The sequence below is a fragment of the Rhinoraja longicauda genome, chromosome 18 (genome assembly GCF_053455715.1).
Source record: "Rhinoraja longicauda isolate Sanriku21f chromosome 18, sRhiLon1.1, whole genome shotgun sequence".
Lineage (NCBI taxonomy): Eukaryota > Metazoa > Chordata > Chondrichthyes > Rajiformes > Arhynchobatidae > Rhinoraja > Rhinoraja longicauda.
Genome location: NC_135970.1, coordinates 30,848,125 through 30,875,382, shown reverse-complemented (window position 1 = coordinate 30,875,382; position 27,258 = coordinate 30,848,125). Strand labels below are relative to the sequence as shown.

At 39.0% G+C, this 27,258-nt stretch overlaps 1 protein-coding gene across 7 annotated transcripts in view; it reads left to right on the top strand.

The window, feature by feature from the left end:
• dagla (diacylglycerol lipase, alpha) overlaps positions 1-25,563 on the top strand; it is a 167,450-nt gene extending 141,887 nt beyond the window's left edge. For all 7 annotated transcript variants that reach the window (XM_078415439.1, XM_078415434.1, XM_078415432.1 and 4 more), the window contains 4 exons: positions 1,359-1,552; positions 2,820-2,949; positions 8,197-8,351; positions 17,673-25,563. In XM_078415439.1, the coding sequence (XP_078271565.1) occupies positions 1,359-1,552; positions 2,820-2,949; positions 8,197-8,351; positions 17,673-18,636 (1,443 nt within the window). In that variant the 3' untranslated portion in view covers positions 18,637-25,563. The remainder of the gene's footprint in view (positions 1-1,358; positions 1,553-2,819; positions 2,950-8,196; positions 8,352-17,672) is intronic.
• Positions 25,564-27,258: the final 1,695 nt, after the last annotated feature.

Here is a 27,258-nt window from a genome sequence, read left to right as displayed (position 1 = left end):
AACTGGGAAGGGGGGGGGGGGGGAAGATAGGGACAGAGGAACTATCTAAAGTTGGAGAAGTCAATGTTCATACCGCTGGGCTGTAAGCTTCCCAAGCGAAATATGAGGTGCTGTTCCTCCAATTTCCGGTGGGCCTCACTATGGCACTGGAGGAGGCCCACAACAGAAAGGTCAGACTGGGAGTGGGAGGGGGAGTTGAAGTGCTCAGCCACCGGGAGATCAGGTTGGTTAAGGCGGACTGAGCGAAGGTGTTGTGCGAAACGATTGCCGAGCCTGCGTTTGGTTTCGCCGATGTAAAGAAGTTGACATCTAGAGCAGCGGATACAATAGATGAGGTTAAAGGAGGTGCAGGTGAACCTCTGTCTCACCTGGAAAGACTGTTTGGGTCCTTGGATGGAGTTGAGGGGGGAGGTAAAGGGACAGGTGTTGCATCTATTGTATCCGCTGCTCTAGATGTCAACTTCTATACATCGGTGAAACCAAACGCAGGCTCGGCAATCGTTTCGCTCAACACTTTAGCTCAGTCTGCCTTAACCAACCTGATCTCCCGGTGGCTGAGCACTTCAACTCCCCCTCCCACTCCCAGTCTGACCTTTCTGTCAAGGGCCTCCTCCAGTGCCATAGTGAGGCCCACCGGAAATTGGAGGAACAGCACCTCATATTTCGCTTGGGCAGCTTACAGCCCAGCGGTTTGAACATTGACTTCTCCAACTTTAGATAGTTCCTCTGTCCCTCTCTTCCCCCCCCCCCCCCCCTTCCCAGTTCTCCCTCTATCTTCCTGTCTCCACCTATATCCTTCCTTTGTCCCGCCCTCTGACATCAGTCTGAAGAAGGATCTCAACCCGAAACGTCACCCATTCCTTCTCTCCTGAGATGCTGCCTAACCTGCTGAGTTACTCCAGCATTTTGTGAATAAATACCTTCGATTTGTACCAGTATCTGCAGCTATTTTCCTACACATGTAGCCTTTAATATTTTTAGATTGTAGTAACAAAAATAACTTTTGAACTATTAAAACAACTTTAAAAATCCTACAGGAAAAATAACTGTTACAGCGAGTCTGAAACTCTCCAAACCCCCCTTTTCCATTGAAACAACTGTTTTTACCAAAATCTAAGTTGGACTCTGTAGGATTGTACAGAGAAGATCAGGATTGAGAATTTTGGATAAAATCAAAAGCCCCAAGAACTATTCATATGTTTTATGAAATTTTACAGACCTTTTTAAACAAAAGTGAGTTTCCAAGATGGGACAGTTGGTGACACAGATGAGCATTCTGCTCCTTGGTGTAGTCTGGTGTGGTTGATTCATATCATAACTACGGAGTGCTCAGTGCCTTTTTAAATCTCTTCCTGCAGTGGAGAATTATCATGGGCGGCACCAAGTGTATTCCAAAATCAGAACTGCCAGAGGATGAAGATATAACTACCAATCAGGGTAACAGACAGTGGGCCTATCCCAGTGACCTTAGTATTGCACTTTCTGCCAGTGTTCCACTCTACCCTCCAGGCCGGATCATTCATGTGGTTCACAACCATCCTGAGGAACAGTGGTAAGCATACACTAAAACATATTTTACAGTTTTCTATGCAAGAGTAGCTGCACTACCATGTTTCTATGAAAATGCATATTACATTACTTCACATTGTTTATATATTTTTTTTAATGAACTAGATTCATTTTTTCCAATTCAATTTTCTGCTCCTGTATCACTAATCTATGTTCACTTTGGACACCTGCATTTCTAAGAGGATCCAGCAGATCATTTTGTTTCTGAATTTCTCTTTTGTCCTTCCTTCTGAGGGGAAGCAGCAGGTCTACCAGTTGACAATGTTTTTTCCTGTTATGAGTGACTCGTGAAGGGATTTTAAGTTGTGTATCCAAGGAGGTATGGCTTTTAGTTTAGTTTAGAGATACGGTGTGGAAACAGGCCTTTCGGCCCACCAAGTCCATGCTGACCAGCGATCCCCTCACATTAGAACAAGCCTACACACACTAGGGACACTTTACACTTATACCAAGTATACAAACCCAAGTCAATTAACCTACAAACCTGTACGCCTTTGGGGTGTTCAAGGAAACCAAAGATCTCGGAGAAAACCCACGCGGTCACGGGGAGAACGTACAAACTCCATACAGACAGCACCCGTAGTCGGGATCGAACTCCCGTCTCTGGCTCAGGAAGCACTGTAAGGCAGCAACTCTACTGCTGTGCCACCGTGCCAGGTGACGAGGCTTGGTGAGGGTTGAGGCTGTTGAGCAGAGGAGACAACAGTAAGTAGTGCAGGTAGGAACAAAAAGCTTTAGAGAGAAATTTATAGATGGAAAAAATTGAATTGATTGATTAAAAGATACAGCATATAAATAGGCCATTTGGCCCACCAAGTCCATGCCCACCGTCATTCTATGTTATCCAACTTTTTCATCCACTCCCTACACATTAGGGACAATTTACAGTGGCCAATTAACCTTTTGGATGTGGGAGAAAACTGGAGCACCTCCACACAGATAGCACCCGAGGTCAGGGTCTAGAGCTTTGAGGCAGCAGCTCTGCTGTGGTGTTTATTCCCATCAATTTAAAAACAAATAAGATGGAAATAGAACAGCAAGGAGCAGTGGAGAGAAACAAAGTTATCACTTGAGGGCATATAGACCAAAACACCAACCATTATGTACTACCTTTATGCTATATATTGAAATAATTATGTGGTGTTTTGTGGGTGGTGGTGGTGGTGGGACGGCATGTGATGCGGTGGCAGGAAGAGTCCTGAAGTGTTCTGATGTAATTTGCTGCCTCTCACTAATCAACATTTGTTCAGTTGTTGTGGACAGGAAGAATCGACTTATTATGCGATATGGAGTGACAACAAGACATTGGATGAGGTCATCATTTCTGCTGCCATGCTGAACGAGCACATGCCTCATATCGTCATGGATGGACTTCACAAGGTATTTGCTGGACTAATTTTGACCCAACCGACTGCAAAATGTCTATGATTAGAGCTAATGAACTTAGTACTTTTGGCATCCATCTTAAATCTTACTAAAATAAATCATGAAGGTGGAGACAGAAGCTGCCTAGCATAGACTGAAATTACATTGAAAGGTATAATGGTAAATAACTATGGTTTACAGCAGAACTCAGACAGTTCCGCCAGTCTAAAGATGAGGCCTATAGGAGCAGGGATGCAGATGTCTACAGGCTGGCCAAGTACAAGCTGAGAAGAGGGATCAGAGCTGCCAAGGAAAGGTACTCTGAGAAGTTGAGGAGCAAGTTCTCAGCTAATGACTCTTCAGTGTGGAAGGGCTTGCAAGAAATCACTAGCAACAAGAGGAAAACCCACTGCTCCTTGGACAATCGTCAGCTGACCAACGACCTGAACGAGTTCTACTGCAGGTTCGATAGACAGAAACATAACCCCCGGTACCCCCTCCCCAATCACCACTTCACACCTACTTCCAGTCTGTAAAGACTGGGCCCTCGTCCACTTGCTGCACAACATCAATCTGGCCACTTCTCCATCACTAACAATAGCAATTGTGGAGGTGGAAAAGCTTTTCAGGAGACAGAAAAGCCGGAAATCTCCAGGACCGGACAATGTTTCCCCCTCTATCCTCAAGCTCTGCGCCGAACAACTGGCACCAGTCTACACAGACATTTTCAATTGGTCCCTGCAAACCTGCACTGTCCCTGCCTGCTTCAAAGTCTCCACTATTATTCCTGTACCCAAAAAGCCAAGGATTACTGGTCTTAATGACTACAAGCCTGCACAGTGACCTCTGTAATCATGAAGATCCTTGAAAGACGTGCTGGCCCACCTGAAAAATAACATAAACCCCCCTGCTGGACCAATTGCAGTTTGCATACTGGGTCAATAGATCAGTGGACGATGCAGTCATCCTAGGCCTGCACTTCATCCTCCAGCACCTAGACCACCAGGGGACCTGTGCAAGAATTTTGTTTGTGAATTTTAGCTCTGCATTCCACACCATTGTGCCAGAACTACTACACTCCAAATTCTCCCAGTTGACTGTGCTTGAACCCTTCTGTCAGTGAATCACCAATTTCCTGACAGACAGGAAACAGCATGCGAGGCTGGGAAAGCACATTTCGGACCCACTGACCCTCAGCATAGGAGCACCGCAAGACTGCGTGCTCTCCCCTTGCCTTTACTCTCTACACCAACGACTGCACCTCCACAGATTCCTCTGTCAAGCTTCTCAAGTTTGCGGACGACACAACCCTGATTGGACTGATCCAGGATGGAGAGGAACTTGACTACAGACAGGAAGTGACACAGCTGGCTTCCTGGTGCCATCGCAACAACCTGGAGCTCAATGCTCTTAAGACAGTGGAATTGATTGTAGACTTTAGGAGAGCTCCCCTTCCCCTCCCCCCACTCACCATCAACACCACAGTCACATCTGTGGAGTCATTTAAGTTCCTTGGAACCATCATCTCCAGGGACCTTAAATGGGAGGCCATCATCGACTCCACAGCCAAAAAGGCCCAACAGAGGGTATGCTTCCTGCGGCAGCTGAGAAAACACAATCTGCTACAGGCAATGATGGTCCAGTTTTATACTGCCATCATAGAGTCTGTCCTCACCTTCTCCATCATGGTCTGGTTTGGCTCAGCCACCAAGCATGACATCCGGAGGCTGCAGCGGATCGTTCGATCAGCCGAAAGGTTGTTGGCTGCAACCTTCCCCCCATCGACAAGCTGTACACTGCAAGGGCCAGGAAGCGAGCGGGCAAAATCATCTCTGACCCCTCTCACCCCGGCCACAAACTCTTTGAAGCGCTTCCCTCTGGAAGGCGACTCCGGACTGTCAAAGCCGCCACAGCCAGACATAAAAACAGCATTTTTTCAGAAGCAGTAGCTCTAATCAACAGCCAAGAGTCTGTAACCTCCTTTTGCTCGGGTATTTTATTTCATTCTTCACATGTTTAAATTATAATGTTTTATTTTTAATTGTCTACTGTATATTGTGTTGTTACTTGCGAGCAAAGCACCATGGCAAATTCCTTGTATTCAATTAAATTATGGCAAATACCCAATAACTAACATTATTTTACATGGATAAGAAAGGAAAAGGAAGTTTTAGAAAGGTACGACTTGTGTAGATGGGGCATCTTGTTTGACATTGGGAAGTTGGGCTGAAGGACCTGTTTCTGTGCTGTATGACTCTAAAGAATTAATATAATCATTTACAAGAAATGTATTTCCTCGAAGACTAGAAACCCAACAGGAAAAAGTAGTATTAGATCACAGGAAAATGTTCATTATAATGCCAGAAAGAGTAAATCAGAGGATCAGGACAATCTTAGAATTCACAATAGGAATTTCAATACTATAATCCCAACCAAATTTATCTCCAAACTCATGGTCCTATGAGTTGGCACTGTCCTCTGTAACTGGATCCTTGGTTTTCTAACCAATGGATCACAATCATTGAGGATAGGCATCAAAATATCCTTCACAATAATTCTCATCACAGGTACTGCACAAGGAAGGTCTTGCTATACTTCCTTTGCACTATACTCAGCTCTTTGCTAGGCTCATACACATGACAATGAGGTCAAATTCTGCTTTATCGCCATTTACAAGTTTGCAAATGACACCATCATAGATGGTAAAATCTCGAATAATGACAAGACGAGGTACAGGTAGGAGATAGAGAGCTTAGTATTGTGGTGTCAAGATGTTTCCCTCAATGACAGCTAAACAAGAGTTAATTATTGACTTCAGGAAGCAAGGTGGAGTACATGCCCCAATCTGCAAAAAAATGTTCCCAAAGTGGAGGTGGCCCAGAACTTCTAGTTCCTAGATGTAAATTTCACCAATCTGTCCTGGACCAACCACTTTGAAGTTACAGGCAAAAAAAGCATACCAACACCTCTATTTCCTCAGAAGACCAAGGAAGTTGGGCTGCTCCCACCCTATGGAACTCACTACCCCAAACCGTTAGAGACTCCTCCACACTCACCACATTCAAAACATCGCTGAAGTCTCACCTGTTCAGTACTACCTTCAACCACTGAAGGTCACCTCACCTTCTGTCTCCTTTCTCTGTTCGTTTACTTATTTACTTATTTATCTATTTATTCATTTCCCTATGTTCTCTAAATCTCTGTAAAGCGTCTTTGAGTATATGAAAAGCGCTATATAAATAAAATGCATTATTATTATTATTATTATGTACCCCAACAACTCTCACCAACTTCTTCAGAAGTATCTTAGAAAAACATTCTATTGGGTTACATCATAGCTCGGTTTGGGAACAGCTCTACCCAGACTGCAAGAAATTGCAGAGAATTATGGAGGTAACCCCATCCATCCCACAGACCAGCCTCCCCACCATTGACTTCATCTCTTCTTTACACCCCTTGAAAAAGTAGCCATATAATCAAGGACCTATTCACCTTTCTGACATATGCCACAATCATCGAGTATAGGTGACAAAACTTCCTTCACAATAATTCTTCACACCCGTGCCCTGCAAGGATGCTTTCTTACCATATTCCCAATATACTCACAACTGTGCACCAAATCCTGCTTTTACTCTTTAGAAACCAAGACTACTTCTAAATATAACCATTCTATGTTCTATTCAAATAATGTACAGTGATCTTTAATGTCAATCTTAATAAGCAGAACATGTCATCGTTTAGAGTCTCATCCTAAAGACTGCAGCCTGTTGTTGGACTTGCTGATAGCTTGGATTTTGTGCTCCAGTGATGGAATGGTTTGTAAACTTATAAACCTTGGACTTGGAGAAAATGGCTAGTAAGCAAATCAAACTGATACTACAATTTGATTTTAAACTCTTGAAATGCCTGTGGGTTAAGTTAAATTGTTGGCCCACACTCCTGAAGAGCATTTCTATCAGCATTTAGACATTCACAAGCAGGTCTAAAATAAATAGACATCCAGTCCCTTTTTCTATCTCTATATTACATTAGACTTGGACTGATATCAGTCACATATTGAATCTATTTCCTTGTGTCAATGTAATTTGTGAACACTACTGGTGCAAATGTTGAATGTAAGCCAGGAAGTATTTAGTCTCCACCAGCCTTGTTTGAAGAAATCATATTCCTTCCTTGCTAATAAGCAAAAATGGGATGTTCTGTCCTGAATCTCGTCCAACTGAACAAGTTATGTCTATGCTACCAAAGGCATTCACAGTAGGAACTCTGTCAGAAGCAGCAGGTAGTAAGGAAGTAAGCTGCAAGAATACTCTAAGCAACCTTGCATACAAATGCACTGCTTGTTCTTCATATTTACATGCTGTGTTCTGAAGGGAAATAAGGCCAGATTATTTTATTATTCAAAATCTTAATTTTACAAAATAAAAATGTCATCTTACATGAGAGTAGTGACAAGTCTAAGAGTACAGAGGATGTATAAAATGCATTACATTTGGTGTCCATGTAGAGACTGGGTATGGAATATTTTTGAAGAGTGAACCTGTGGTACCTGTGCGGCTTCATTGTAATCATGTATAGTATTATCTGATTAGTTTAAAAGGACACTAAAGCTTTTTACTGTATCTCGATACATGTGAAAATAATAAAGCAATAACTATTCATGTTCCATCAAAGTGAATAGAAGAGGTAGGATGCCAATTCAAAGTAAAAAATTCTATGAAAGTAGAAGGTGCTCAAAATAGTGGACAGATCAAATACTAGAAAATTCACATACAGTTTCCAAGACAGTTATTAAAATGAATGTAAGAACAACGACGTGTACCAGGTACATCAATGAATGTACATTATAGTTGATGCTGATTGACATAAATCAGATCTTTGCTTTCCTGAAGTAATATCTGTACCTATTAGCAATTATTTAATTGTGTTGAAAATACAATAGAATTTGATGTTGTATAAATTCAAGGCCTAACATATCACACCAGTGTAGATTCTTGGTGTTCTCACTCTCCCATATCAGCCATACTCGAGAGATCACTAACCTTATTTTGTGCAGCCATTCATTATCATACTAAATTGTGTGGTACTTGGCGAACAGGCAGATGCCATTTTCAACCCATTCATCCTCAGCTGAATTTAAAGTCTTAAACCTCTAATCATTCATTTGTTTTCACTGAATTGGTGTAGAAAGGGTGAATTAATCTAATAATCTACTCAATTAACCATAGTCCTTTAAAATCAATTGTTTCATTGTCTATCCAGGTTCTAGAGAATTACAACAAGGGGAAGACAGCTTTACTTGGAGCAGCAAAGGTAATGGTCAGCCCAACAGAGGTGGATTTGAATCCTGATATGATTGTGCAGCAACAGCCCCAACTATCGGAACATGGAGATCAAAGGAGGAACAGCAGTATAAAGTAAGAGCATGCTTTAGTCTATGCAGTGATAAAGCTACTTCACAAGCTTAAAAACTGGATAGACTGTATAATAAATAACTATTCAAGTCTTTAGAGGTTAAAAATTCAGAACTTCAGTGACTAATCTTTGCCACGTAGAGGTTTAAAAAGCAGGTGGAGAAAGGTGAAAAGTGGTACTTTTCTTGTTCAGTTGTTCATTCAAGAGCCCATTCAAAAGGCAGATTACTCCAAAAACAAGATGGGTGAGTAATATAGATAAAACTGCTAGGACTTGAGTTACAGGATGTCAGACTTGGTGAAACAGACTCCTTCCTGTATCAGGAATATCTACAAAGCCTTTTCAATTATAATAATTTTATTAAATCATTTTAAATTATTTCTTTAAAAATTAGCATCCTTCCTCAGAAAAAGACCAAGTACACCTGTTCCTCGTGCGTAAATCTCACACAAAAAGCAACATTTACCTATTTTTGTCGATTTCTGGCAGGTCTAGAGCACCAGCAAGTTGGACCAGGCTCAGTTCATCCCAACGCATGTTTTATCATACTTGATGACATTAATCTGTGCAGCCATTTTAATTATTTAACATCAGAAATCAGACCAAGATCACAATCCATGACCTTCTCAATTAACTCAATAAAATAAGGGATACATCAGTAATGAATTGTGCACTCCAGGATATCATAACATTTATAGTACCCTCTGACAATGTTTCTATTAAGGTAAAAAATATATAACTTCAGCAGGTTCTGTAAAGATCAAGACTTCTATGAAGTGATACATGTAGATCACAGGCCTCATGATCTGTACAAATGATGACTGGCTAGGGCCAAGCCTTTGTGCTTGCTCGGTTGCCAAGAAAGACCCATGCATTGTTAACCCCATCATCTTCTCTCAACCCTCTGGCAGCTTGCCCATGATTGATTTTGATAGCAGGCCAGGTTTATACACTTAATCAGCAAACCACAATAATGATTTCTTAAAACATAATTAATGTTGAATACCAATTTGGCAACAGTTGAACCATTTATCACTCAAATGCTTCTGATCCATTTTCTCTACTTGATAGAGAATTTGGAATAGAATCAATCTACACCAGAGATATTTCAGATTAAAAAAATATTAGGTACTAGATGAGTTTGAAGATCTGGGTTTAAATAGTAGAAAAGAGCCTCGTTTCTGTCACTTTAATGGAGGTTTATAAAATGTTGAGTGTGGTCGGAGAAGAAAGAGTGAATGTCATTGATGCTAATATTTTTAATTTAATAAATCAGCCAAGACCACATAGAAATTAAACAAAAGCACAAATAGATTAGGTGTGTGTATTTTGTTTTTATTTTCCAGAAACTAGTATATGTTTGGACCAATTATCAGATTACTTGTTCGCCAATCCACCAAATATCTTCAAGAAAGCTAGAAAAAACCCCAACATGTTGGAGTAACTCAGCAGGTCAGGCGGCATCACTGGAGAACATGGATAGGTGATGTTTTGGGTTGGGACCCTTCTTCAGACTGATGGGGGTGGAAGCTGGAAGAGAGGTCGGGATAGGACAAAACCTGGCAAGTAGGTGGATACAAGTTAGAGCTCTAGGGGCTGGCGGAATCAAGGGATATGGGGAGAAGGCAGGCACGGGTTACTGATTGTGGATGATCAGCCATGATCACAATGAATGGCTCAAAGGGCCAAATGGCCTCCTCCTGCACCTATTTTCTATGTTTCTATGTTTACAAATGAGGAGGGAGGAGTTTGATAGGCAGGTGGACAAAGGGCAGAGGTGAAAAGACAAAAAGTGAGTAAGAAAGATAGAAGTGATGCAAGTTGAGAAGTTAGAAGAAGGAATATAGGCGAAAGGAGACAGAGGAAAAACAGTTAGATTGTAAGTTAACCCGAGAGGAATATTCTCCAGTTTATGTGCAAGTACAGATTGGTGGTTATTTCCATGAGATTAAAGGTTCCTGTTTGTACATAGGAGCTTGTTACTGTACTTCAAATCAGGCACCATTTCTTTGTAATTTGAGGAATTATTGATTAAAAAACTTAAATACATAATAACTGCCACTATTTAATCTTACAACTCTTATTCCATTTTAAATCTTTACAAAGTAGTTAATCTGATGTGGTCATATTTTCTTTGTGTCTATTAACTGTCTTTTAAAATGTTCAGGCATTTTCTTTTATTCATCCTCAGGAATTCCTTCTCATTCTTCCTGCAGCATATGTAGAGGTTGTTTTCCTCTCACTTTTGGCATTTGTGAACCAAGGTAATACTCAGTCTGAGCCTGTTGATTTCAGTAGCTTCCACCTCGGTGTGTTAACCATAAATACATCTACTTCTACTAACTATCTTTGTGGCCCCAAAATCAATCTTCCCCCAAAATCAATCTCTCACCTTTTCCTTTTTCAATAGCCAAACTAAAATGTTACTGTTCAAATCCTCTTTCCCATTCAAATTTGTATGCAGATTATCACTCTCTTATCTGAGCAAATCCATCATATGTGCAAGATCATACAATCTATTTTTTGTCCTACAAATTCTTGTGCCCAACTTCTTGCACTGTGTTGGAAATTGACAAATGTTGGCCAAAATTATTTCTCCCCCCCCCCCATCGGAATTTCCTGCTTAATTTCTCTCACATTGCTATCTATTCCTGTTTTCAAAATCCACCTAAAGACCAACCCCAAGCCTCTTCCCCATACCATTCTCAAATTTATATAATTTCTTATCCATCCAATAAAGTTAGTAAGCAATGATTTTATATGGAATGCTATCTATATATTGACAGTTATATTGGTATACAGTATACAAGAACAGTTACCCAACTACTGACAGTAGTTTAAAGAAGTGTAGAGGAAAGATCCTTGTTTCAAATCTAAAAAGAAAGTATTTTTGATTCAGTCCAGTTTCTTCAGTATCACTGTCTCATTGCTATACACTCGTACTGAATTAATGGTAATTAAGCTTTGCAATTCTTGGAGCTTTGCATTTAGCTCTATTCAAATTTTTCTGTCAGAGCTGTGAGACCAGAGGAGAAAGGAGTCACCAATGGACATTGATTTGGAGTAATTTCTAACTAGGCTATGTGTACCAGGGGCAAAGGAGAAAGAGAACCAGAAGCTTATGGAGCCAGGTCTCCATTCATCTATTATTGGATCTCACCAGTGGTGAGGAGAGGAATGTTTGCATCGTATAAAAATGCAGACCAAGGAGAATCATAACTAAAAGATGAAGGTGCCCAAGGGAAGGTCCACCCCAAAAGTGATCAGTGCTTATCTTTGCTCCTTACATTGGAGGATAACGATGGAAACTGCGAACAAGGCAAGGAAATTCTAACAAGCAAGTGAAGCCTTTTATTTTCAGTATCTATTTCAGCAACAACTCTCATTTTACGAGAGTGGTCAGTGAATGCTAAAGAAACACGCAAAAGCCTGCTTAAAAACCTGCAAAAGGGACTAATAATGACTAGAAAAAACAGGATATAGGTTTGAAACAATTGACAGCTTTGTATGAAAATAGATTTGACATATATAACAACAATGTTAGACTGCAAACAGTGTGATTTGCATAACAACATGAAATAGAAACATGCATAGGACAATCAGCAATTCATGCCTCTCCAGTTCCCTGGCTTACTACTATTTTTGGCTACATTATTAGCCTAATTGTATCTTAAACTTCTCTTGATTTTTGTGATGTAGATTTAACATAATGTTCACTGCCAGTAAAGGTGTTATTCCAACATTTATTGGGGTGCGTAGTGGAGTATATCGCAGCATCTCCGGGAAGGGAATTTGAAAGAGGTGATTGATTTAAGAACCTGATAGCATTGGGAAGAATCACCTTCCAGTGCTACTGAAAGATATTGGTCTCTCTTATCCCCAAAAAAATATTTATAAAAAAAAGTGCAAATATTAATGTGAAGGTAATTATCAATGCTCAAATGAAATTTGAAAAGCAAAATCATGTGTTATTTAGATCATGGAAAATCACTTTGCTACTTGCAATGTAAAAGGCAAGTAATTATGTTTATCCAAGAGAGATCACATGGAACAGTTAATTGGCACGTTAGCCTTCATCAATCAGGGAATGGAGTAGAGAAGTTATGCAACAGCTACAAAAGATGATACTGAGGCCACACTTGGAGTATCGTGTTCAGTTTAGGTCACCTTGCTCCAGGAAAGATGCCATTAAGCTGGAAAGACTACAGAGAAGTTGTTGTCAGGACTCAAAAGGTCGGAGCTATAGGGAGAGGTTGGACAGGCTAGACCTTTATTCCTTGGAGCACAAGAGGCTGAGGGTTGATTTTAGAGGTGTATGAAATGATGAGGGGATTAGATAGGTTGATTGCAGAGAGTCGTTTTTCTTTAAGGTGGGGGAATCAAGATAGAGGGCATAGGTTGAAAATGAGAGGGGAAAGATTTAATAGGAACTGAAGGGGCATTTTTTTCCCCACGGAGGGGGAGGTGGATATATTGATGTAGTTGCCAGAGGAAGTAGTCGAGTCAGATACAATAACAATAACATTTAATAGATATTTGGATAAGAACATGGGTAGCAAATGTTTAGATTATATATGGGCCGGGGTAGACAATTGGGACTAGATTGGATGGGTCATATTGGTCGGCTTGGACAACTTGGGCCTGTTTTTATCAATCCAGGCAACCTAAAATCATTTCCTTTTGAGGATAAGGCAAGATGAACACTATAAAGTTTGTGTGATGTCCAAGTCTCGCTTCCATGTCATTACCTCAAAGTCAAAAATGTTTTGGATAATGTTGGCCAATGGAAGTAATGATGATTAAAGAGATACAGCAGACATTTGTAGTAGTTTTACTGGACTAAAGGGAGAATTGCACACGAGAAAAAAAAGACCCATGGTTGGTCACATGAGAGGGTGGTCTTTTACTTCAAAAATATCAAAACTCTGGGAAACTAACTCTTAGATTTGAACATGCTTCTGGCTGATGGTGTTTTTTACCCAGCTCAATGGCTTGGTCTCCCTTTGACCACGCCTTCATATTTCATGTGTAGTTTTTTCCCCCATTAGCTGGAGCATTGCATCTCGCTTCCTTCAGTTGCCATCACTTGTTTTTATAAATGTTTCTAGCAACGAAACCATTGTCTTAGATTCATCAAATACTTTGCATTTCTGGCCTTGAATAAATCTTTCATGGTTTTCATCTCAGATTTGGCTCAAAGCTGAACAATCATGGTTGTTAGAGTTAGATTTAGCTCTTAGGGCTAACGGAATCAAGGGATATGGGGAAAAAGCAGGAACGGGGTACTGATTTTGGATGATCAGCCATGAGTGGCCTTCTCCTGCACCTTGTTTCTATGTTACTCATATTTGATTTTAGCTTTCTTACAATTTTCACCAAGATCATCTTGACACCTAAATTGAGTCCAGCAGCTCAGCATCTCCCATCCTGCATTCAAAACTATCCATCATTTCCACCCTTGTTCCTAGACTAGCTCAGCATATGCTTATCTTCTCCCTTCCCCTCCGCAAGCTTGAGGTGGATCTGTTATTCATAATCACCTGAAACACTGTGCTGAACCATATTGGATAACTAGCAATATACAAATGTAAGCTTTTCTCCTCGAACAGCTATGGGGTTTGGATAAATATTGTTAGGACATTTATACACAGCAGAATATTTCCAATGCCAAATGTTGCAAATACTCGAGGTCTTGGTGGTTTCTTTGCGACATAGGTAATATTCTGATTTTCATTCTGGTTGGAGTCTTTGCTGAAAAAAGAATCCTGTCATTTTTTTAAAAGGGTAATCGGTTCTTGTCGGATTCAATTTCCAATTGTTCCTAGGGATCTTAACAGATCCCAATCCCAATTCTTTGCTTATTCAAACATGTGCCTTTTATCTTTGCTAGCTACAAAAATTATTTATTCTTCCCATATATAAATTATTTTAAAGGCTAATTTGTTGTTTTAGATCATTTGCTTGCAAAACATTTTTAACCTATCAGGTTTAATTCTACAGCTGATCTAAAAACATTTGGGTGGCTCCTTAAATTATGACAAATATAGTAAGTTTTTCCTAATGGAGTTTCTTTCCTCTTGCCATACTGTTATTAAGGTTGATAACTACTGAGCCACGTTGACAAAAAATGTAGATTAACAGAGTATCTCTGCAGGAATCAATAGAAAAGTGAAATTTATATTTGGTGCTTTAGGATTACGAATTGTGTAGCTAGCTGTTGGTCCTACTGTTAATAACATGCACTTTCTACTGCCTTGTTAAAAGAGTATATTGTTGGGCTCCATTGTGTTGTTTCCACTATCAATTAATCTGTTGGTTTGCCATTGTCAAAGTTGATTTGGAAGAATATCCACTGAAGGAAACTACAAAAGGGTAACAAGAACATAGTTTACACTTGGCTCGAAAGCCTTTTGTGAGAACGAAAGGCCATGAGAACGAAAGGTCATGAAGCCAAAGCATTAATTTTTTTTCTCTCCCCGCAGTTGTTGCTGAGCATTTCCAGCATTCTCTTTATTTCAGATTTTAAACATCTGCAGTTTTTTTGTTTGATTTATGTTCCTGATCGAGTTTGCCATTGAAGGACTGTTGGTGCTAGAGAGAGAAAAACAAGCTGCACAACTGGTCACTTCACAGATGTTAGCAAAAAACCATTAGCATTACTTGGAACATGCATTCATCAACCTCAAGACTGATGAATGTAATCAACGGACATAAAGAGGACATCTGTTGCACAGAGAGCTTTTTTTGCAGTCTACCATGAACTAATTGAATCACAATCTGATTGGATTTTTGCCTAAACTACAGTAGTTAAAACTGGATTACATGTAATCTAAGAATCTTGCAGGAAGCATCTATCATACTTTGAGCTCCCCACCCACCAACTGCACAGTCATGACTTGACTGCAATTTCCATGGCAGCCTAATTCTCTTATGAACTGAAACTTATGTTCAATTCATTGTGCAGGAGTTGAATGTCTATGTTTAATAAATAATGCTGATCTAGATCAACCAAATCATGGGGAATAAACTGATGCTCGTCAAATTGTGGCACATGGGTGGAGAAATGAAGAGTTACTGAGGAAAAATATGGAGGTATAATTTTCCATAACAAGGAAGAGATCTGTAATCAATGATTAATTTTTAGAAAGTAATTTGGAAAAAAAAGTTTAAATTGAGTGATTGATCTGTTCTTTTCTAAAATTTGTTGAGAGTAACTATAATAACAATATTAATAACATCGTGTTGCAGAAGTAAAAATATTAAGTCTAATCAATACATATTATGGTACAAGTTTCAAAAAAATGTTAACAAGGAATTAGAGCTGTGAAGATACTAACAGTCCTACATCACATATAGTGATGTATTCCTAGCTGAATAAATTGTGGCTTTAAGATATTTTCCCATGATAGATTGTAGAACTTTGATGGTCAAATCATGCTATACACAGTTTCCCCCAGCTGTTAAATGAGATTTGTCTACTTATTTATCTGTATTTTTGGAGGTATCACAAAATGCTGGAGTAACTCAGCGGGTCAGGCAGCATCTTGGAGAGAAGGAATGGGTGACGTTTCGGGTGGAGACCTTCTTCAGACTGATGTCAGGGGGGTGGCGGGACAAAGAAAGGATATAGATGGAGACAGGAAGACAGTGGGAGAACTGGAAAGAGGAAGGGGAAGAGGGACAGAGGAACTATCTAAAGTTAGAGAAGTCAATGTTCATACCGCTGGGCTGTAAGCTGCCCAAGCGAAATATGAGGTGCTGTTCCTCCAATTTCTGGTGGGCCTCACTATGACACTGGAGGAGGCCCATGACAGAAAGGTCAGACTGGGAGTGGGAGGGGGAGTTGAAGTGCTCAGCCACTGGGAGATCAGGTTGGTTAAGGCGGACTGAGCGAAGGTGTTGAGCAAAACGATCGCCGAGCCTGCGTTTGGTCTCACCGATGTAGAGAAGTTGACATCTGGAACAGCGGATACAATAGATACGGTTGGAGGAGGTGCAGGTGAACCTCTGTCTCACCTGGAAAAACTGTTTGGGTCCTTGGGTGGAGTCGAGGGGGAAGGTAAAGGGACAGGTGTTGCATCTCCTGCGGTTGCAGGGGAAAGTGCCTGGGGAGGGGGTGGTTTGTATAGGAAGGGACGAGTGGACCAGGCAGTTATGGAGGGAACGGTCTCTGCGGAACGCAGAAAGGAGAGGAGATGGGAAGATGTGGCCAGTAGTCGGATCCCGTTGGAGGTGACGGACATGTGGGAGGATAATTTGTTGGATACGCTGGCTGATGGGGTGGGTGAGGACAAGGGGGATTCTGTCCTTGTTACGAATGGGGGGGGGGGGGAGGGAGCAAGAGCGGAGCTGCGGGATATAGAAGAGCTGTATTTGCCAGGCTATATCGAACTGGTTTTTGCCAGGCTATATCCAACTTGTTTTGTTACATTTAACTGTTTAAAGGGATGTGATCTGCACAGTATGTTTTTAAACTTAAGGAATGCATTCTTCATATTTATAACTTCAAGTTTGTTGCAATTTTTGCTAACACTTGTCCACATTTACAGTATACATATATAGGTTGCACAACATTCAAATATAATACTATGTAGAACTGAACTTAAATGTACCACGTGGCACAATGAAGCATTACTCTTCCGCTTATCCTAAATATTAGCCCTAATGCTATCAAACAAGGAATGTGGATTCCACATTAGCTGCAAGGTAAAAATCTTTTTCAGTGCCATGAAAATTTATGCTACCGTGCCTTTTATCATTTCTGGCTCCTACGAAACTGCTTCACACTCATCTATCTGCTGGCACTAAAGACAAAGCTGCCTCTTCAGGGTTTGATGCACTTTCCCCACTCGCCCCAAGTTTGTAATTGTTGGAGTGAGCGCCTCAAGACATTTGCTTCACCTTGTTCATGCATTCCTTGATCTAGTAGATGGTAGCCGTCTTGTGTTTCATATACTGCGATTTCTTTGTTGTCAGCAATAATAAATTCTAATGACTGCATTCTCTCTTAGGTAGCAGTGTACAAGATATTTGCAGAAAGGGTTTTTTTTTTTTTAAAGAGGCATCTAATTAAGATGTTGAGACCAACAAATTGTCAATTTCATGCTGTTTTTGGTGGCATGAGTTTCACCCCGTGCATTGTAACGGGGTGTGTTCACCTTGGAACATAATAAATGCAGAAGCTGTTTCTATTTTGCTTTATGCTAAATAAAATGCAATCCATTACACCTAGCCAATCAAGTGTTAGCATGATAAACACTTTAGTGGCAATATTAACTTACTGGTACGAAATTTGTGGGGTAACTGTACTTTATGTTTTTCAGGAGTAAGTCAAAAGCTGAACTAAGCTTTGACGACCTCTATCGAACAAAACAGAATGTTCAGTGCCAAAGTGATCCCGTTGAGTTGCTACTAATGGACACCAAGGATAGGCTGGTGACCGAAACAGAGGAGCGGAGGGCTCCACTCGCCACCATGGAGAGTCTTTCTGACAACGAGTCCATCTACAGTTTTGATTCTCGCCGATCCTCGGGATTTCGCAGCATCAGGGGCTCTCCAAGTCTGCACGTCGTAATGGAGAAAGATGAGTCACATTGTTTCTACATTGATCCAGCAATTCCAGAGGAAAACCCCTCCCTTAGTTCCCGAACGGAGTTACTTGCTGCAGATAGTTTATCTAAACATTCTCAGGAGGTACAACCATTCGAGCCACTGCAGAACAGCTGTTACACTCTGCCCAGCCCCCTGCAAGCAGATTTTGGTGAGCGGGAATACAAACAAAGTGCAGAAGTGGAAGATGATAGCTTCTCAGACAATTTGCTAATGGAAGACGAGAACAAAGAATGGACGGGGAGCCTGCGAGAGGTGCCGAGTCCACAAGTGCTTGAATTTGCCGAATTTATAGACAACCTTTTCAATTTGGATGGGAAGAGCAGCTCCTTCCAAGACATTTATCATTTGGTACTTGAAGACAACTTAGAAGAATATAATGAAATTCCCAAGTCAGTAAGTGAGCACGAGATTCTGAAGCGGGCACAGTTTGAACCCAATTTGGTGCCAAAACCACCCCGTTTGTTTGTCGGATCGGCAGATGCTGGGACCTCCTCTGGGATTTCAGTATCTCCTTCCTTTCCATTCAGTTCATCAGGAGAACTGATGGACATTACTCCAACCTGCATTAGCAGCCAGGAGTGCCTGACTATGGATACAAAGTTGAGAACTTCAACTCCAGCAGACAATCAATCCAAATCTAATAAGGCTGCAGAACTTATCATCTCAGCTCTATAGAACCCCGGTCAAGTACTGACTGAGCACATAAGCATGCGAATTATAAATGGTGTTTTCCTTAAAGAGTAGGACTGTGAAATTTTAAGTAAAAGTAAACGACTTAAGACCAAACTGGCAAAATTATGGTACTAAACCAGTATAAAAGACTCAAGAAAAAAGACCTGATCTTACTGGCAATTATCATGCTGAAGGATGTTAAAATGTAGTTAACCTGCACTTTCCCATCCAATTTATTTTTAATCTCTTGGTATCATATAGGATTAAGAAATACAAAAAAGATCATGAAACTAATGTTGATGTTTAATTATTATACAAAGGAGAATATCTTTTTTAAATTAAATTTTGTGATGTGGAAGTCACAGGCAAGATCTCCATTCATGGTCTGTATCTAATTGCCCAGGAACAAGTCAAGTGCTGGTGGAACCACTGCCTTGAATCATTGGATTTCTTGTGATGAACATCACGAGATTGTGGGGTAAAAAGTTCCTAGATTTTGTTGGCTAAGATTGGTGGTGCATTTGCCCAATCCAAAACGTTGCACGATGTTGAGAGAAACTTGTCAGTGGTAACATTGCCACAGGACTGTTACCCTTTTTTATGTGATAGAAATTGCAGGTTTGGCAAGATGCGGTAGTGCATTTTAAAGAATAGTACCAAGCACTGCCATGGTACACGGGTGGTAGATAAGGTGCCATGCACGTAATCACTGTAGAGCTTCTCGATTGGTGAGGGAATCACGAGACAAGCTATTTACCATACTACACCCAGTTATAACATCCATCAATGTGGTCGATCAGGTTACGTTTCTGATCCATGGTGCCCTCCAGTATTTTAAAATAATTTCCCCAAAGGATATTTGTCAAATTCAAAAAATTAAAAAAACATAACAGGTTGATACTGGGGCTTCAAAGTCTATCAGGTACAGGTACTATTCAAGGACTCTGCAACTCAAATGAACCACGTTCCAATATCTGGCATCAGTGTTGCTGTTACCAGCAGCACACTCGTCATTGTTTGTAAATACAGGTTGGATATAAATAGGACACTGAATGGTAGAAATCCAAAATAAAAATGGAAAGTCAAAGCAGTTTAGTTAAAAACAGAAAATAAAAAGGAGCTAGTTAATATTTTGGTACCTAGTCTCAGTGAGTTTCAAATAAGACAGAAAATGCTGCAAACATTCAGGTGGTCAGGCAGCATCTGTGGAAAGAGGATAATTAACTCTATTGAGTGTTTCCAGTATTTCCAATGTACTCTTCTTAATTTCAGATTTCCAGCATCTGCCATTTCGTGATTGCATTGTTTCAATATCAGGATTTAACTCATCACTTCTCATTCTGGTTATGATCAACTTATTAATTCCCATCATTAACAATTTTTTTAGTACAAAAAATGTAGAGAAGTTGTTAACATTTTACTCTTTAACAAAATTAATTAATTTTTATTAGATTAAGCTATTTTGTAGTAAATATTTTAATCCATGTTGCATTGTATGAGCTATTAATAACCTCTGAGAAGATAATCTTAATATGGAAAACAAATTTGGCTTCATACTGACAGAAAATTACTATTCTTCCCCCCCACCCCCACCCACCACCAAGGTTATTAATTATAAGATTGGCAGATGTACAGGCCGATACAAGGGAGGATAGGTACTGACTTTTGGAATGTGGAGATGCTGGGCTGTGTGCACACTTTGCAATGGTGTTGGTGGCAGTAGAATATGATAGTTGAAGAATAGGATGTTCGGCTGTAAACATCCTGTCATTTCTCCGAGTGGCCTAGCAATTCTATAAATCTTTCCATGCTCTAATTTATGGCTGTAATAAACATGCCAATAATTGCTATAATGCGCCATTATATTTCTACCACCCGTTTCGACACATGCATCATAGTTGCTTTGAAAGGATGGGTATTATGTGCTGATGGCAGAATTAAATTTCATGTGCCTGCATACTTTAGATTTGGAAGCTTTATATTCAAGGAATGTTGAAAAATATATGTTGGCGATTTCTTAAAAAAATAAGCAAAGGCTTACTCTTTTTAATAGCAGTTCCCTTTGGCTCTTTAACCGTTGCCCTGTATAGTTATTGTATCTAGTTTTCAAACATTTTATGGCAATTAGTGTTGCCAAAATCTTTGCACATTTGAGCAATGCTATCACCAAATGTTTCACTAAAAGAGTAAGACTACTTTAAGAGCATTGAAAAAATATACAGTAATAGCATGACAAAATGGACAATTTTGACACAAATCAAATAACACAATCACAATGCTGAACTAATTTAAATTAACATTCCTACTTGAAATCATGAAATTACTCTTGCATAAATGAAAAATCAGTGCACAGGGACACTATTAATGCTTTCCTGTAGGTGCTCTGGCATATTGTTGGCATTTTTACATGAAGTTTTTCATCTAACCCTGCTGTACCTATCGAGATGCCTGAAATCAAAAATGCTTTATTCATGTGATTAATGTCCATTACCTGGAAGAGCATAATATTTGAGGCAAAGAATGAGTTGTGCATTACGACAAGCTGTGTTTTTTTTTCTTTCATTTTAATACATGTTTGACAGCAAAAGTGGGACCAGTAGAAATAACATTATCATTAAATGGAGAATAATTGTTTATTATCTACATCTACTTGGTAGTTAATTAATTCCATGTTGAGTATTTGATGAATCAGTAATGCCTTTCAAGAATATAGTTTACCATAAGTATAAAGCCTATGTTGCGGTTCATAGAGCACAATCTACATCAAAAGTAACTAAAGAATCACCTGCACTAATCTATTTGAATAAATCTAAAGGAATACTGCACAGTCTCAGCAACATGATGAATTAACACAATGAAGTTTACTGATTCAGATAATCTAATGGACACCTCTGGAGTTTATCACCTCACTTAAGATAGGAAATGATTATAGGAAAACACAGCATGCAAAAAATACATGTTTTTTATTGCTCTATTGTACACATGGATAGGATTGTATAGTTATTGTGTAATATCGTGTAGAAGCAAAAGTGCATTGATTATTTTGGCTATATGCACGTAGTAAAAACATGTTCTAATGGTGCATAGGTTGCTTTTGATGTCCTAGTGAATTTACTGATCAAAAGTAAAATTCCATGATCCCGCATGGATATTCATGGAGTTGCTTGATTATAGGCAGCAAATTTAAAGTACAAATTTTCTATTGTATGTAGTTCAAAATTTGTGAATTTAGCTCACAAAAATATTTTTTTCCAAAGTTGTACTCCTTAGAGAATTGTATGGAACACCTTCTACTTCTGCATTTGAACTGCCTTGTAGTCCTGCGCTCTATTTCATGATAAATCTGAGCTCATACTGTGGTGTAACCTGGCAGTTTCGCTGCATTAGAAAACTGCCGAGCAGCACAATCAATTTATAATAGGAAATATGGGAGAAAAAAGGTCTAAAGTCAATGGTACTGGTATTATTAAATACAATACTGTAAGCAACTCTAAAAGGATGTCGACTAAATACACATTTAGGCCATCTAATTTTCAACAAAAATGGTTTTCAGATAAGTAACTTCAATTTATATCCATGGGGAAATTTTATTAGAAATAACTATTTGAGAATGTTGCACTAATTCAAGTTCAAATACATTCTACCTTCATAGGTTACATAAACAAGTCACAAGATTAAATAATCCACTTAACTCATTTATATTATTGTTTAATACCTTTCAGATTGGAGTATTGTTGCGAGGCAAAAAGAAGTTAGCTTACCATTTTATGTTTGAAAAGGAAATATCGTTAATCAGTGTCGTTTTGTGTTAACGTTCCTACAAGTGATAGCGGATGAGGTGCAAGAACTTGGCAGAGTTGAGAAAAGGCTCAGTCACAAAAATTGGGCTCAGCTTGGCTATGAAAGGCACTGAACTGAAGCAGAGGATTTTCTAGTGAATTGGCGATTAGTTCACATGAACTTGTTTTCTTTGGCTTCCCTGACAACATCAGCAGAAATCACTGGAGCAATTTTAAGCAACTGTCCCATTAGCTGGAGAATGTTATGGCCTTAAGATTGGAGGTAGCAAAGAGAACACAACAGTATTCTTTTGCAGCATGGACTTGTATTTATGAAGTCTAGTAGTGATTTGGTTGTGAGCCTGTACGAGTTGTTTTACTTAATGTATATGTTCAAGACAATCATCAAGGATTCAGCCAAAGACTGCTTACAAATCGGTGACCGAGGTTGCTGACTTGACCCTTCATTGTGGTCGTGTTTATCGTCTGCATTTATGATTATTTTTTCCAACAGAATATCAAATTTAAGTTATGAGTACATTATGTTTAATGCTATGTGCCTTAATTTTCACAATTCTTTTACATGGCACCACATGTGGCTTTGCGGGGTGGGTGATGGAGGAGGAAGAGGTAGCAATCGCTCAGTGATATCACTTCTGATTGTTACCCTGTAGGAGTAAGTTTCAGAGGAGTTGCATCATGAAAACAATGGTTCAAAGTTGAATTTGCCTCAGTGATGGCTCAATACATCTCTTCAGGTCTTGAGACATCACACTCAAGACCCACGGGTGGAGTGGTCCTTTGCCAAGGCTGCACAATGTTAACATAATGTTTTGCCTGTTCCCCCCCCACCCTACGGCCTTTTCCTAATTTCATGAGGAATCAGCCAAGCAGTATGAGAAAATTGACTGAAGTACATTAAGATTATATTGTTCAATTATCAAGATTTTATAATTATTATTATTACACTTAAACAAGGTTCTATAACTGAATTCATCAGTTATGCAAGCAAAGATCAGTAAAAAGAAAATCTATCAATAAAGTAAACGAGTACAAATTATCATAGCTTATAATTAACTAATTGAGAGAGAGGCCTTTTTGTAGTTGCCAAGATACTGTTCTTTTAAAATTTTAAAGCCAGGTACTCATCAATTGACAGGATTTAATAAAAAATGGCCTTTTAAAAAATATTCATAAAATAGCAATAGCCGTGTTTTCTAGTCTGCTGTGTAGCTCAGCGATTTGGTGGTTAAATGTATTGGGTTCCAGCATCCACAATAATTGCCGCAACACGGAGAAAGATGTCAAATGGTGAAATATGCAGCTATAAATTTGCTCTGGCATGTCATCTGAATTAGTCAGTCTTGCGCTTGCATGCTAGGTTTTTAACATTTCGGTTAGTCAGTTTCTGAAAACATAATCTGATTATGATCATGAAGTTCTGGAAAGTGAGCGTAAAGGAAACTTTCACTGTAACCAATTAGATTGAAGGATTAAGAAGTTAGAATAGCAAACAGGAAAAAAGTGGGGATGATGAAGGACAGGAACAATATGCCATGAAATTAGTTTGTATTTATAGGCATCTTTTGCAGCTTCAGGGCGTATTAATACATCTAATGACAGAAAAGCATTTTTCAGACACTTATTTGGATTTCTGCATTGAATTTGCAGGATTTGCACATATTAATCTCGTTGTTTCTTAGATGAAAAATTATGGCCCTCTGTTTCAAAGTGGACATCAGAAACATAGTGTTAATGACATAAAATATATTGTTAATTTCTAGCAAGTATACTTGAATAGTTCATTTTTAGTTTCTGGAACCTAGTAGTTGCTCTGAGCATCAACAGCTCAGTGACATTTCCACACACAACATTCTGCTTGGTGACAAGATTAAGATCACTGGTTGTCCACAGTGTGATACTCTAAAACAAAATACCTGCTGGAGTTAAGAGAAATTGCCCACACAAATGCCAGAGTCTTGTAAAAATCATCCTATTCATAGTGAAAGTGGTTGTTCGGAATGACAACTCACTAATTCCAGTCATTTCTCTTGAAGATACGTTGATCTCAAATATAAAACATTCCCAAACAATGTTAGTTGGGTTCATTTGGTCACAGGCTTACATGGTCGCTATTTTCATGTGCAGTTTGCAAGATCCAAATCACATTTTCAAAACTATGAAATTGAATTTAAAGTATTAAATTGTATAAGAACCTGCAAGCAATTTGAGTATTAGAGTTCTTTAAAGTGATTTGTTTTTAAATATAAGAATGCTAAATATATTGTTACAGGTAATATTACTATTAGTAATAATACTAATACTATTTGCTTATTTCAAAATGCAGGTTTTTTGTTTGTTGTCACCATCTGGAACACATGCCTACATTGTGATTTCAGTGTGGTTATCCTCTTTCCTATGCTGTGCAATCTCCATGATATCATTTGTTACCATGATAGGAAGAAGAATTTTGACATCCATATAGTCAAGGTGCATATTTACAGAACAGTATAATGCAATGTACAGTGTCCCTGTTGATGAAGTAACTAAAAATTGAATTAAGGATTTTATAGATTGTGTTACCACCATATTCAATTATTGTACTGAATAGCAAAATTTATAAACACCTTGATGTTTATAGGTGCAATGAGGTGCATCAAGCAAGAGAGTGTCCATTTAAAAAAAAACCTGTTTGTTTACAGTTGAGAAAAGGGAATTATTTAACTTAATTGGAAGAAAATATTTGATATTACAATCAGGAAATGTGTAAAAGCCCTGTTGGACTAGATTATATGTGCTTCAGTGTAGTGCTGTTTTGTTGAATCTGGTTATTTTGGGGTCTGTGTTCGTGAATCCAGATAAACTGCACCATTGTACCTGCAAGAACTACTGATTGTGTAATTGCGTGTATTTTTGATGTATGTAATATGTTAATGTCATAAATGCATAATGAATACTCTATTAATATTCCTATAAGGTAAAATCCAGATGAATATAACTTAATTAACAAGGCTTTTAAAAACCTAGTGCAAAATATTGCAGATAAACTGACCAAGTAATAATGTTTAATAGTACACAGTTTTTAGCACTTTGTAATAACAACTTTATCCTGTGTAGATATTTACCTCAGTAAAATGAAAAATAAACTCTGACTCTCGTTTCTTGTTGAAGCAATTAACCATTCATGAGATTAGACTTTTTGGAGTGTCCTGGTTTTTGATAAATAGATTATCAAGCATTTTAAAGTTAAATTCACCGATCCAATGCTCCCAGTATTATGTGGTATTGTACTGGCAGAGGTATAGGATCAGGAACTGTTCCAGTCATGAGCAGAAGAGTTACTTTAACAGTAGGAAGGAAATATATTTGAACCACCTACTTGAAACACCTATTTCTGTTTAAAGCACAATAGTTTCAAAAGATTGGGGGAGTCACTCTACCACCCCACAAAGACGATGAAACAAGTGCCAAGAAACTCCAATTACTAGTATCATAAAGGGAATTTGTCCTGCCTTTTAATACTTTAATCTCTTGGGAGGAACTTGTCTGGGTCCCTTGAGGTCTAACAAACTAAACCAGTTATACAACACCTCATCATATAACTGAAAGAACCTGAAATGTTTAGCTCACATTTAAAAATGTGTCAATATTTTTTTCAAATGCAAAATCGTAATTATCCAATTATTTTCTGATAATTGAAGTCTGTGATTTAGATGGTCTTCAGCTTCTGATTAATGTAACATCAGTATGTTGATAGTAGATTTTGTGCTGCCATTGAAGATCATAAGGATATGGAGAATCAAGGACCTGAAGATGCTGTTCTACAAAAAAAAAAGTGTTGGCGTGACTCAGCAGATCAGGCCGCATCCCTGGAAAACATGGATAGGTGCCGTTTCAGGTCGGGATCCAAGGGTCCTATCCATGTTCTCCAGGCATGCTGCCTGACCTGCTGAGTTACTCCAGCACATTTTCTTTTTTTCCCCCATGAGGATATGGTTTAACTTGCTCTTGTGTGGAACTGTTATTGACTGGAGCTTATTGAGCTGTGAATGTTAGCTGCTGCAAGTTAACCCAACCCAAGTTAACTTAAATATTAAGTCCTTCCTGTTTAAGGCTTGTATGGATCACTCCAGTATCAGAAAAAAAAGCCAAATTATCAGAACACAATTGATCGTGTTTATTTGCACATGTACACATTAAATATATATATAGTACAGCAAGTGAGCCTTTGAACAGCTTTGGAGTAATACAGCACAGAAACAGACCCTTTGGCCCAACTTATCCATGTCAACCAAGCTGCCCCATCTAAGCTAGTCCCATTTGCCAACGTTTGACCCATATCTTCTGAACCTTCCCTATCCCTGCACCTGTCCAACTAATTAGAGAAATCTTGCCACTGGGCTATGTAAGGTTCACTTAAAAATCAATACATTTTTGAAATGCTCTCATATCACCGTTGAGTCAATTTGTTTACGTGACACTTTTCCACAGAAGAGGGGATGGCAAAAGCAATTTGGAACCACTGTCCCCATGCCAAAAAAATATTCCCCACATAGAGTCCACGGGGATTGATGTTCCCAGTCAGAGTCTGATCAAATGAGTATCAACCTGCAGGGCTTCCACAACCTCCTTACTTCAGTTTTTTTTTTTTAAACAACTAAAGAGGAACTTTTATGTCATAGCGACATGGCCTTCCATTATATTTTAGTGTTGCAGGAGTCTATAATGTTCAGCAAAGAGTATTTATTTAACAAAAGTGTCCGAACATGAATATAAACTATTGTTTAATACAGTAGCTCATGTTCCTAATTGAATTACACACTTTTGTGTCAAAAGGGAATCTTGG